Source organism: Danio aesculapii, chromosome 1, assembly GCF_903798145.1.
Source record: "Danio aesculapii chromosome 1, fDanAes4.1, whole genome shotgun sequence".
In the NCBI taxonomy this organism is placed as follows: domain Eukaryota; kingdom Metazoa; phylum Chordata; class Actinopteri; order Cypriniformes; family Danionidae; genus Danio; species Danio aesculapii.
Window position 1 is genome coordinate 39,526,100 of NC_079435.1, and position 14,156 is coordinate 39,540,255.

At 35.7% G+C, this 14,156-nt stretch overlaps 1 protein-coding gene across 5 annotated transcripts in view; it reads left to right on the top strand.

Moving 5' to 3' along the window:
• Positions 1-4,191: 4,191 nt before the first annotated feature.
• Positions 4,192-14,156, top strand: part of gria2a (glutamate receptor, ionotropic, AMPA 2a) — a 68,627-nt gene continuing 58,662 nt past the window's right edge. For all 5 annotated transcript variants that reach the window (XM_056460258.1, XM_056460225.1, XM_056460234.1 and 2 more), the window contains exons 1-2: positions 4,192-4,453; positions 4,663-4,803. In XM_056460258.1, the coding sequence (XP_056316233.1) occupies positions 4,381-4,453; positions 4,663-4,803 (214 nt within the window). In that variant the 5' untranslated portion in view covers positions 4,192-4,380. The remainder of the gene's footprint in view (positions 4,454-4,662; positions 4,804-14,156) is intronic.

Below are 14,156 nucleotides of genomic sequence, written 5' to 3' on the forward strand. Positions count from 1 at the left end.
TACAATTGTAGATTTGCACATGCCCAGTGAACATGAATTGTCATTCATCATCCATTTCAGGTTGTATAGTGTGGACGACGGATATTATTTTCTGAAATGCAGTAAAAACACAGCTTTAAAACGATACCGCACTAGTGTAAATTGTGCGTTAAGCTCCTAACATTATTCAACCAACAGCATGAATTGATTTTCTGTTTTCATTTGTAGTTTGACTGCTGCTGTCATTTAAGTGAAGTTTCATAAACTAATTTCGAGAGGAGCACGTGATATGATTGAGCACGTCTGGCCACTCATCTGTAATCAGTAATAATCCAATCAGAGTGATCCTAGTTTACTATAAATGGATCATTTTCTCCCTACTGTTTCTATCTTCGTTTGGAGGAATCCCCCCTTCCACCCCATCTCCTCCTTTTCCTCCCTTTTCTAAAGGGGGAGCTCTCGAGACCTACCTGATCTCGGATCTCCTGATTTGCTTATTGACCGGGCGGGAGCCCTGGGCTCAAATCTCAGGGTTCTTTCCCGGGACAGCATGCCAAACCTGCTTTATACACCAAGCATATCTAAGTGGGAACTCTTGAAATACACTTTAAAGGGGACTTATTACACCCCTATTTACAAGATGTAAAATAAGTCTCGATGTCCCTACACTGTAAAATATTTTATGATCAATTAGTCATGACAGCATATGTTTTTAGTTCATTGCAATTTATTAAACTAAGTTAATCATATTCTAACTTAATTTTATTAGTTACGCAAGCTGTTTTAAGTCAGTTTAACATAATACAAGTTCAATGGACCCATAAGGTTAATTTGAATCAGCTTAAAAAATTAAGGCAACCAGTATTTTTTACAGTATAGAGTGTGTATGTGAAGTTTCAGCTCCAAATACCACAATTTTTTTTGATTCTTTGAAACTGCCCCTATTAGACTTTTCACATTTTTCTGTCTTGGTGAGTGAAGCTTTAAATTCAAATGAGACTTTTCAGAAGAAGGCGGAGCTACAGATGTGTCAGCATAGCGGCATTCAAAACAGGACTAACGTTATCTCTGTGAAAAACTAAAAATTACAAAAGAAGTGGCTCTGAATAAGGTAGTCTATGGAGATTACAGTACGATATCCATTTGTGCATCATAAATCTAATGTCAGACAGCTGCTTCTCAGTCAGGGCTGTCTATGCTAATGAGGGAGAGATCGTCACTAATGGCGAGACTTTCCCTATCCGATGATATGTTCATTCATTAATTTCTTTACTTTTCGGCATAGTCCCTTTATTAATGGGGTCACCACAGCGGAATGAATGAGATGTGCAAAGGGATTTTTTTTTATATAACCTGTTGTGTATATTAACATTGAACACACAACAAGATGCTAAAGGGACCTTTAGGTGAATACTCACATGTCAATGTCACCAGCTTCCTTTCTGAGTGCATATTCAGAAAAATGCATTTCAGGTGTTTAAACTATTGCTTTAAAACCCGCTAAAAACCAGATAATAGACTTTCATGATCATAAATAACTGCAATGTACTGTAAGTGAAATAGACAAGAGTTGAGAGTATGAAACACTGGCTGTAAAGCCTCCACCTTCTTCATTAAGCACTCGTTCATTCATTCATTCATACATTTTCTTTTTGGCTTAGTTCCTTTATTAATGTGGGGTAGCCACAGTGGAAGGAACCGCCAACCCATCCAGCATATGTTTTATGCAGCGGATGCCCTTCCAGCCGCAATCCAACACTGGGAAACATCTATACACTCCTATTCACATACATACACTATGGACAATTTAGCTTACCCAATTCACCTGTACCACATCTTTGGACTTGTGGGGGTCAACTGACTCAGCCGAGGCTCGAACCAGCAACCTTCTTGCTGTGCGGTGATCGTACTACCCACTGCACCACCATGACCCTTAAGCACTAAAATATTTTATTTAGAACTATAATCAACATTTGGAGTTTATCAAAACCTTTTAGTAAAATTTTCCTAAAACTATTAAACACACTTCTTGTCTTTTATAATTTAAAACAATTTAAATTTTAAGACAATAAAAAAAAAACTTCAAATATATGTTTTACCCATATAAGATCTTTATGCTTGCTCTGCCTTTCTGTGGTTTATTAATTACACTGAAAAAATATTCAAAGATGAGTCCTTGGATTTACTATTTTTTTTACGTTAAGTGGTTGTAAACAATTTATTTGGGTTGAATTTAAACAAACAAATTAAGTAGAATTTTCTTCAATTTAATTTGTTTGTTTAAATTCAACACAGATAAATTGTTTGCAACAGTTTTGCAGACATAATTTTTTTCAGTGTAATTACTTGAACAATAATTGATTTAGTGTATAAAAATACAGCAATTATAGAATGTGTGCTTTATTTGCAAAAAGGCTCACAGGGAACATTTAGGCTCAGCTTCAATTCAAGCTCAAAATAAAAGTTTGTATCTGAGGTCTGACAATAATAGGCTCTAAGAATTTTAAAGCCAATGATACATTTCCGGTGAAAGCTTAATGTGACTATTTTCAATTTCGCAAGGTTGTTTTTACAGCATCGATGTTGTAATGTAATTACAATACATTCAGCTAAATAGATATAAGCATTTATTTAGTTGTTAAAGTGTCAAACGAGATGAAAGATCGTTGTAACAACTAGCACCGTCAGTAGCAACAGGCTAGGGCAGAAATTCCATTGAAAATACTGGGGTAAAATAAGCTCATATTTTAAAGGCTTGGAATGGAATTTAATGCAGTGCTTCTTGCCCGATCAGAGACCCATTTTGTATATCTAACAGGCAGTGAAGATCGCTGATTTTTAAAGTAATCAGATCTTAATCGTGACAATTTTATAATCGAAAGACAGTTCACAGGAAGCCCTTGGGCTGCCTGACTGAAAATTAAAAGTCTGTATGCATATAGCCCATAGTTGAATCGAAATATTTTGTGGAAAAACAAACAAATAATTGAGCTAATTCTGCTAAATGTTTTATTGTCCATCCACCAGTAAAATGTGTTAAGAGTGTTCAATATTTCAATTTCTGCTTTAAATGTTTTTGCTTTACAATTTGTAAACAATATCAATAACACATAGGCTAGATCAAGGATCTCAAACTCCTGGAGGGCCACAACTCTGCACTGTTTAGCTCCATCCACCTCCAAATCATACCTGCTTAATAGTCTCTACATTCTCAGAAATAAAGCTACGTGAGCTGTCACTGGTGTGGTACCTTTTCAAAAAGTAGAAAATTGTACCTAAAATGTCCATATATTAAATTTTAAAACCTCAAGGGAACATATTAGTACCTAAAAAGTACAAAAGTGTTCCTCTTAAAATTTTTAGGTACTAATATATACTTTTCATACAACAATATGGACCCTTTAAGTACAAATGTGTACCTTTTGAAACAGTGACAGCTTGCGTACCTTTATTTCTGAGAGTGTAGTAGTCTTGAACACCTTGATTATTTGGATCAGCAGAGTTTGAGACTTATGGGCTAGATATAATTTCTGTCCGTTCTCCAGAAGACATATTCTCCTGCTAGTCTTTTGATGAAAATAAGAATTCACAGAAGTGACTGGGCTGTTTAAATAAAAGGTTGTGAATTAGGTGCAATTAAAAGGTAATGTAGGCTAATGTTAATCATGAGGCTAATGATCATTTAATGTAACCACCAGCATAATAAATTATTTATCATTTTTTATTTATTTATATATTTATACATTATTATTATTTAAAAACATTATGCTATGTTAAACTACTGTCAATTTTATACCAGGGTCGCAGTTCCCTCTACCCACCAGGCTTAAAAAGGAGCCAATTCTAAACAGAAATATGTGTAATACTTGTATGTCAGTTATTGATTATTTGGAGTGAAGGTGGTTAAGTTCATTACGTTTCAGAAAATGGGGGAGGCCAAGCCTATTGGATTGCAGAGGAACATCTGTCACCTATAGAAGGCACACATTAGGCTTCTACTAATTCAATAAATGCATAACTTAACGACATATGTTACAGTAATGAATTAGAACCTCGAATCGCAATTCTATTTCGCCAAGCAGCTGAGCCGACATCCCAGCGCGAGCGCGCGCCTCTCCCCGCGTTCAAAATATAAGAGCAGCTTCGGCTGCGCTCGGCTCTTTTCGTCTTCATCAGTATTCTTACCGTGTCCGCTGAGTTGAAACGATTCTCGGGGACGGAGCCGCAAAGGAGGAGGGAAAGACTCCCGCATCATCGCGCCCGCTCTTTCCCTCACCAGCACCGAGAGCCGTTGCGTTTCAGCTGTGGTCAGTTTTAACATGTGTCCACCCTGTATGATGCCCGCTGTTTTGTGAACAGTGCGCGTTTGGTGGATGTGGTCGCGTGGATAAGCAGAAGACGATGATTTTGTCGGGTCTCCTTTTACCCGCGTTATGGGGACTGGCGCTCGGCGGATCTCCAAGCGTCCAAATCGGTAAACGCTCTCCAGCTGTCTTTGATAATTACCAAATCTCTTGATATATCTGCTGAATGAAATGACATGCCAAACGTCATGTTGAATTGTAAGCTATACCATGAGAGATTATCGTGATAAAACGTTACAGTTGGTGTACTTCTAATATTTAAGTCGTGGTTTGTTTTAAGATTTAATTAAATATCATATTTAATATGTTATTTTCACAGGTGGCCTGTTCCCCAGAGGAGCAGATCAAGAGTACAGCGCGTTTCGGATCGGAATGGTCCAGTTCGGCACGGCAGAATTCCGCCTCACTCCGCACATTGATAACCTGGAGGTGGCAAACAGCTTCGCCATAACCAATTGCTGTAAGTCAACTTGCACTTCTCATTTATTCCCCATCTATTCTAACCTGGATGCTGTTATGAATTAGCCTACCCATGCACAGGTGTGATCATAAAGCAGCCCCCCTCCACTCCCCTCCCCTCCCCTATATTATTCATTCACCCTCCGGTTATGCTATGTTAAATATTACAGGAGCCTTTATGGCAGGTTCCGTGTGTTATTCCTATTCGAGTTAACAGTGGATAGCGATCGCCGGTGTATATATATGTGTTCTATTATTAACGCTGGTGTAATATGCATCTACGCAACCCTTGAAGGAACCTGAGGCTGGATGTTAGCAAACAATCGGTTCATCGTTCAAGCACTTTTCTTCTCGAGTCTCAACTGTGGCCCGTTGTGTGTGTGTGTAAATTGCATGTTGGGGTGATCGTTATATAAAGCAGTTTTGGGGGGGATGTGATAATTGGCATTCGCGGGAGCAGCATGATGATGGTTTCCACAGTAACGGAGGAGGAGAGGAGATGGCCCCGTTTTACCAGCATCTGCACAATTCGGTAGCAAATGAAAAAGCAGGCTGCCTCCCTCGACAGTATTTATGTGTGCTTTGTGGCTGACTCTTTGACCGTCGAATTTTTGCATTTTATTTGGTGATGTATATTATTTAAAGGTTTCTGACAAACGAGGCACGAGGGCGTAAAAATGGACCTCGCGCGCGTCCCTCCCCCACGCATCTTACATCTGTGGCATGAAGACCGAACGATGAAACGCTGTGCTATTCAAAAATGACATTAATTATTAGTGCGTGCGAGTTAGTGTCAGTTTTAAGGGTTGGGATTCTTGGAAAATGTTGGTTTTGCGTCGCATCCATTGTAAGGTTTGTTAGTAGGTTGGTTCTGTTCTCTCAAAACCGATCTACGGTTCATTCACGAACCGGATTGAATGATTCGTTCACTATTTTAGATCCAAAACGGTTTTGAAAAACAGCTCACTGATTCACTGAACTGAAAACGGTCTCTTTCCAACATGTTCGGTTAGTAATGATCAGAGAACTGATGAGTGAGCTGGTAGGCTTTGATGGGGTGAAAAGTTACTTTATTATCTAGGCTAAATGAAATTTAAAAAATGAAACTTCTTGAATATTTCAGGAGTTTGTATAATGCATTTGTGCTTTTGGAGCTAAAACATGACTGCAACAGACTGAACATGGGAATCTTTATTTTTTAGAACAATTATGTTGGAATGTTAGAAGTCAGGCTGACATTATTAATTTGTGTCATGAATTAAGGCCATGATGAAACTATTAATTGAATATACATATTTTTATTCAACATGCCTGTAAAACAAACTGTACACTATTTCACAGAAATGAAGTAAATCTCCCTTCTGATTTTTTCTGTGTTTTATATAAATGCTTTCATGTTTTTTTTTTTAAATGAGGAATCATGGATGCAACAGATTGAACTGGGTAAATGTTAAATATTTCAACATAATTTAATATATAAACCACATTATGTAATTATGTCATAACTTAAATTAACACACATTTAAATTGAATTTTTTACATAAATTAAATTGTTTGTGACCAGTTTAAGACTTAATGAGCAATCCATTTTGTTGTTGCTGCTCCTTTAAATTTCATTTCTAGGTGCAAAAGAGAAGCTTGTTTGATATTGAAATCTGTGACGTTAAGATAAAGTGAAGTACACAGCATAATTTTACAGTTTGAATGTTTGTTTAATTGTTCTTTTAAAAAGACATTTGTAATTTCACATTACAATAACAGTTGCAACACATACAAGTGTTTGTTGAATTGAATTGTGCTTTTAAAGAGACATAATATCATATTACAACGGCTGCAGTATCCGAACTACATTTATATTAGAGTTATTTAAATGTATGCATTTATGTTTTCTATCAATGCTTAAAGGCATTTAGGTCTTTATGTGCTGAATCTGCAGCCAGCTGAACTGGGAAAAATGTAGTCATCAGCAATATGTTCTAAATAAATATATATTTGCATAAATATGTTCATTTATATTTATTAAAGGCAATTTTGGTTATATGACCTGCATTATAGCTGATATAGATTAAACTTGGAAGAAAAAAAGATTTTTATTTACATTTATAGTGCTCAGCATATATAAGTACACCCATCACAATCTATCTTTTAAATTCACATTTCTAATAGGAAGCTATACAATATTATATTTGTGCATATACATTAGATTAGTCAGTACTGAAGCCAAATCTGGAGCTTATCTAACAAAATAACTTACGATAACGGTCCAAAAATGAGTTAACCAAAATTTATATGTTATAGAAAAATATTAAATACAAATTTTAAAAAGAGGAAAAATCAAGAAAAGAAAAAAGAAACAAAATATGGAAAGATTTAGTTGAAATTTAGTAGGTTGTATTATTTTTTTTTTTCTGCTATATTTTGCTTGAATTTAATTGTGTTTTATCCGATTTCTAAATATGTTTGGTGACTAAAATATTATTTTAATAAATATATCTGTTTAATAAATCTGTTTTGTTTAAAAGCACCAAAAACATTGCCTATATTCACTGAGAAATGGATAAAAATATTCATTTTCAAAAAGGAGTGTACTCAATTGTGCTGAGCATTGTGTTACATTTGCAATAGAAGCCACTATTTGTTGTTATAATGCAGGGATAGATAAATATACAGTATGTTATAAATAAGTATAGATATGTTATATTATGTATTGCTTAAGTGCATATTGCAAGATATCATCAATGAGAAGCTATGCAAATAATTGAAAGTGTGATATTTTAAACTAGATGAACGAACTGCAGACATTTGTCTGAGCCTCTTTTGTGTAATTTTCACCCAATCAGCAACTGGAATGAGTTTTTAAACCCGGTTGTACAGTACCTGGTTTTAACATTTGTTTTCAATGATCCAACAACAAGTGGTCAGCTGAGAGCCAATTACTGTTTGTTTGTTTCAGTTCAGATTTGCTCTATTTCAGTTTTGCTTTTGTTCAGAACTATTTGTTTTAGTTCAGACCATATATGCTTGGATTTTGATGAGACACTTCTCTTTTTGTCATCATTTTCATGGGAGCACCCAATGTAATGCTCGAGTACTTCTGTACTGAACGAAGTAACCAGTGCTACGCAAGTTATGAGTAAACAGGAAGCCAAGTGAATGAATGAATGTGAATGGCAACTACAATTTAGATTAGACTGTTTGTTTTGGTGTAATGCAGTGTAGCTGTTTTGGTGTGCTTTCTCGCAACAGTTTACATGTTTGTTCAGTAGTTAAAGAGTAGATAGCCTCTTGATCAACCACACAAGTGTTTACGCTATTAATGCAATCTAATTAAACGTTTTTTGGACTACTTCAGCAAGTGTTTGACAATGGATTAGTTGAAAATTATATTGCATGATATTGGAAAAAATACATAGCTATATTTTGATTTTGTACTATTCATATTGCGATATTTCACTAGATAACTTGAATGGAATTAATCATTTTAGACTAATTGGGAGGATTTTGTTGTGGAGCGGATCTGCATAAAATTTAATAAACAAATTACTGGCATAGATAAATACCAGTCTAATCTCTCGAGGAAACGTAACTATTTTATGTATTGTCAGAAAACTGTACAATTCGTTTGAAATCGTATGATTTTTGAAAGGAGGTACCTCACCAATGATCCTATCCTATTGAGGAATGAAAAAATTGTACTAAAATGTATGACTCAGATTGTACAAATTGAAATGAATGAGCCACTAAATCAACAAATTACAATTTTCTGTGATTGCATTGATAAATACAGTGGAGCAAATATACAAATAAAGGAGTCTAACAGTATTCACAGATATTAAAACGATCAAAAAAGCTGTATAGTCTTAATTACTTATTACATTTAATGTAATGATTCCTTGTGCTTACACAGTCACAGGCTTTAAAAACTTTCACTGTATTATGATTAAACTGCAATGACTCCACAATTCTAACGTGTTCCGAACTGTTGTACCTGGTCAACTATAATAATCCTGACTCCACATTGCACATCCTGCAGTGTGACTATTGGAGATTCATACATTACAACATCAATGCTAACATTATATATTGCTGCTCTAGTTAAAAAGTTCTCAATAGTAGATGTAAATGGGGCCTTGGTGTGCACAGCTCCTTTTGATTTCAAAAACTGCTTTTGCTTGATTTGAGCTTCACTGCGACAAGTCTGTGATTCATGCGAATGGCCTGCACACCCCCATAAACCCGTCCCACACATACAGTACTCACATCATGTACAGAAACGTACAGTTGAAGTCAAAATTATTAGCCCTCTTGTGAATTTTTTTCAAGTATTTCCCAATTAATGTTTAATAGACAAAGGAATTTTTCACAGTATTTCCTATAATATTTTTTCTTCTGGAGAATGGTGTCCTATTTGTTTTATTTCGGCTAGAAAAAAAGCAATTTTAATTTGTTAAAATCATTTTAAGGTCAATGTTATAGGCCCCTTAAGCAATATTTGTTGTCAATTGTCAACATAGCTATTGTTATATAATGATTTGCCTAATTACCCTAACTTGCCTAATTAACCTAATTAAGCCTTTAAACTGCACTTTAAGCTGAATACTAGTATCTTTAAAATATCTAGTAATATATTATGCACTGTCATCATGGCAAAGATTAAATAATGAGTTATTAGAAATTTGTTATTAAATCTATAATGTTTAGAAATTTTTGGAAAAAAATCTTACATCTGTTAAACAGAAATTGGTGGAAAAATCTAGATAATTCTGACTTTAACAGTACATTTGGTTTCGGAAATCAGGCATTTTAGTGTAGAATTGGGGACTGTGTTTACTCCTTTGGGCCTGCAAACGTGGAAACGGTATTCAGATGAGTTGGCCTATATTATCTTGTCTTGCTACATGAAAACAGGCTTAAATTTGCATAATGTTGTATGTTTAATGCACGCAAGAGATTTCCTCTCCTGTTAGTTTCAGCACAAACACTTTTACTCACATGCAGATAATATACATGGCATTGATTTTGAGCAGGATTATCTTTGAACGATATGAAACGCGCTGCCAGAAAAGCCAACTGTTCAGGCAGTTCATGGTCTGCCATAGCATAACACATTTCTGGTGTAGCATACACTCTGTTATCGCTCGTTTGTATCCTTGAGGGGGCTGAAGTGACTCATCTGAGACCCATCTAAGTCTATTGACATATATGTGCCCTAGAGTGGTTTCTGCATTGTTGTTGCTGTTGTATGAGAGCAGTTTTTTTTTCTTTGGTATGCAGCACTCTCTAGTCAGCCATTTTCAATGGAATGTTTGTTTTTGGATGGTCCTATTTGCTTACATGTATTCCTTGATGATGTTAGAGTTTGTGTTCCTGGAACACAGCGGCTTTTCTTCAATAGTCAGATTGAATAACACATTAATGTTAAGACTTGGCGTAGTTTGCCTCCAGCTTGTCGCCAGATATGAGATGCGATCACCCTACATCAACAACCCTCCACTGTGATGCACATATCACACTACACAGCATGAATTTCTTGACTTTTATTGGTTAATTAAAGGGTTCTGGGATCATTTTTATCTTTAATGCTAACTTATCTGACTTACGTCCCTATGAAATATGTTTTATTTTTCTTAAATTCTTCTGGACTCAATTTTAATAATTAAAATAAACATTATTTAAAAACATGACCAGTTGAACTAATTTAACTTCAATATTGCAACAATTTTTGGGTTTACACTGTAATTTTCAAACGTTTAGTTCTTTTTAGTTTGGTTCAAGGGTCTCAAACCTAATTTACCTGGGGGCTGCTGGATATTGGAGTCTGGGTGGGGCTGGGCTGCATCAAGTTTTCCACAAAAAATAATTAGATTATTAATTATAAATTTTTTATTTGTTTGTTTTTTCATCTTATTTTGTGTAAAAATTTAAATAAAGAGATGGATTTTTTTACACAAAATAATATGAACAAATAAATAAATAAAAAATTAATAAGAAAATAAATTAATCAGTAATAAATAGTAGTAATAAGAATAATAATAATTAGATTTACTGTTATCCGCTTTGCTGTTGTTACTTAAAAAAGAAGCAACACTGTGTTGTCATTTGTTTTGATATGTAATGTTTATTGCGTGAGGCAATGCAAATACAATGCAGGTAGAATGATGCAAATGACCCACAAATAAGGGTGCGACTCTATAATTGGTCCGGGTTACAGGGAAGTCTTACTGCCGATGGACAGGTGTTGATGTGTGACTGCAGACGACTACATTAAGCTGCATTGAGTTCTTTAATTTTCTTTTATCCAGCCTTGTTCGCATCACTTTGATTTCAATTCTGCTCACTGCATGCAAAAAAATAACCACCAACCAATGAGAGTGATTGTAAACGCAAGAAAGATGATTGGTTGAAAATATTGTTCAGGACCAATAGTTATGCGTGCACACACACACAATCCACACAGCATTCGGTGCGCTCATTCTCTCGCTCGCTCGTGCACGCATATGCACACACACACACACACACACACGCACACACACACACACACACACACGCACACACACACGCACACACACAAATGCAGGTATTCACAGCACACAAGCTAATGCGATGTCCTGCCCCCGAGAGGCAAATACCCCACCGTGATTAGTGGGTTTGTTCAGCTCCGCACACAAAACTGTAAAGTGCTATACATATCAAACTGACATCCCTTTTTATACACTTCATTTGGGCAGTCACACTTGAAGCGCACCAGAAGTAGACTAAACAAGTGTACTGAGACCTGCTTGAAGAGTTGGTCTTGTTATGCTTTTAATCGAACCCTGTAGTGGTTAGTTAACAAGATCCGAACTCAAACAGTGTTCCTAAAGTACGTACGGAGACAGCATTTTCCTCCTTTGGCCCTACATTATAGAATGAAGTGTTATCATGTTAGAAACAATTTTATCTCTAAATATTTTTAAAAATCTTTTAAAAAGAAAAAAATCTTACCTGGAAGAATCATGTGAATGTTTTGTGTAAATTTTAATATGTGGTATTTTATGTGTGAAACTTTTTGAGCTGCCATTTCGGCCAGGACCCCTGGTAGAAGAGATGCATATATCAATGGGAAATTCCTGGTAAAATAAAGGATGAATAAAATAAATGAACAGACTCAACTGCAAAGTGTACTGCACATCTTTGGATTAAACCAGCTGCCATAGCCAGTTGCACTGTATATTATGGGTTGAGGGTTAGTTTTTGTTGACAGGGCTTTAGCAACATAGTTTCTTAGCTTGTGAACAAACTCATTAAGAGTCATTGCAATTTGCAGTGTAAAAAAAATTGTTTTCCAGTGGCATCTGTGCTTCATTCTTAAAAAAATCCTATAATTTGTTTGAAGTAATGCACACTTACTAACTTTATATTACACAATGACCAGGGGAACAGACAGTGCAGTCATCTCTCCATACTAACAAGCATTATGTTGCCACATTTTCCTTCTCTCTTGTTTACTTTCAGGAGTTCAGTTGGAATATTTGTGCACATTAATTCTAACCAACGGAAAAGTAGTTAATGACACTTTGGTAGTTTATGACACAAGTAGTTTAGGACAATTTGGTTGATTTTAACTGGTTTGGACTGGATCAATCGGTGTGTTGTGAAAAGTAACTAAAATGGCAGAAAAATCTACAATCATTTGTTGCCCTTGGTCTGAACCAAAAGAAACGAACCACGGGTGTAAAAACACCTTTAAATTGACGATGAAAATCTTCACATGTGATCAGGTCAAGACATAAGAACATGCTGTCTGCCATCAGTTTTTATCGTCATGTTTAGTTGTTTATAATAAATTATGTATATTATGTTTGCAATTTGAATACATAAATTTATATTCTCTTTAAATCATCCTGTCAACCCATTTTTGAGTCTCACGGTTTGAAAACCTGTGGATTAACAAAAAGTACATTTATAGGCACGCTGTCTCCTACTTAATTTTATTTCAAATTAAAACAATGGAAGATCAAAAGTGTAATTATTGCTTAAAAGTTTTTTAGTTTGTCACATTTTTTATGTTAAAATAAATTCATATATTTTTGAGTTATTAAGTTTAAACTAACTTTTATTGTGAAAGTTTGTTTCATTGTGTATTTTGTGTAGTGTTTGCCTACATTAGTCAACATTGGGATTTGATTAGGTGTACAGTGTTACCTATGATTTATTTAATTAAACTTGCCCAATTTTGTGACACTTGAGACATTAAGTTTGCATGATTGAATTTGGCGATGCGGTGGTGCAGTAGGTAGTGCTGTCACCTCACAGCAAGAAGGTCACTGGTCACATAGTGTATGAGTGTGAATGGGAGTGTATGGGTGTTTCCCAGTGATGGGTTGCTGCTGGAAGGGCATCCGCTGCGTAAAACATATGCTGGACAAGTTAGCGGTTCATTCTGCTGTGGCAACCCCAGATTAATAAAGGGAATAAGCCGAAAATAAAAAGAATGAAAGAATGATTGAATTTCAGAATTCCATCTATCTTCTGCATCACAGAAATCATATGACCCTAAGCAACTACTGGCAAATAGTGAAGTTTGGTTCATGGCCCTCATGAATCCCTCAGTAGTTTCCTTTGAACTTACAGTATTTCATCCTTTCAACAGGTTTAACTCAAAACAATGTTTCTTATAATGATTTGGCAAATTGGTCATTAGCGATTGGCTCTTTTAGAGAAAATAATGTTTCTATTCATTAAGGATGCGTTACTTTAGTCAAAAGTCAGAGTAAAACTAATTTTCATTTCTACAGAATTCACTCATTCATTTTCCTTTAGCTTAGTCACTGTTATATCAGGGGTCACCACAGCAGAATGAACCACCAACTACTCTGACATATATTTTACACAGCGGATGCACTTCCAGCCGCAACCCAGCACTGTGCTGGGAAACACTCATACACTCTCTCATCCTCACACACTCATACACTACGGCCAATTTAGTTGATCCAATTCACATACCGCATATCTTTGGACTGTGCTAATCTTTGAACCTCCATGCCGCCCTTTCCTACAGAATATTCATTTATTCATTGATTCATTCATTTTCCTTTGGCTTAGTCCTTTTATTCATCAGGGATCAGGGGTCGCCACAGCAGAATGAACCACCAACTTATATAACATATGTTTTACACAGCGGATTCCCCTTCGAGCTGCAACCCAGTACTGGGAAACACCCATACACATTCACATTTATACAGTATACTAAAGCCAAATTAGTTTATTCAATTCACCTATAGCGCATGTCTTTGGACTGTGGGTGTAACTGGAGCACCCGGAGAAAAATGCACGCCAACACAGGAAGAACATGCAAACTGACCCAGCCGGCAC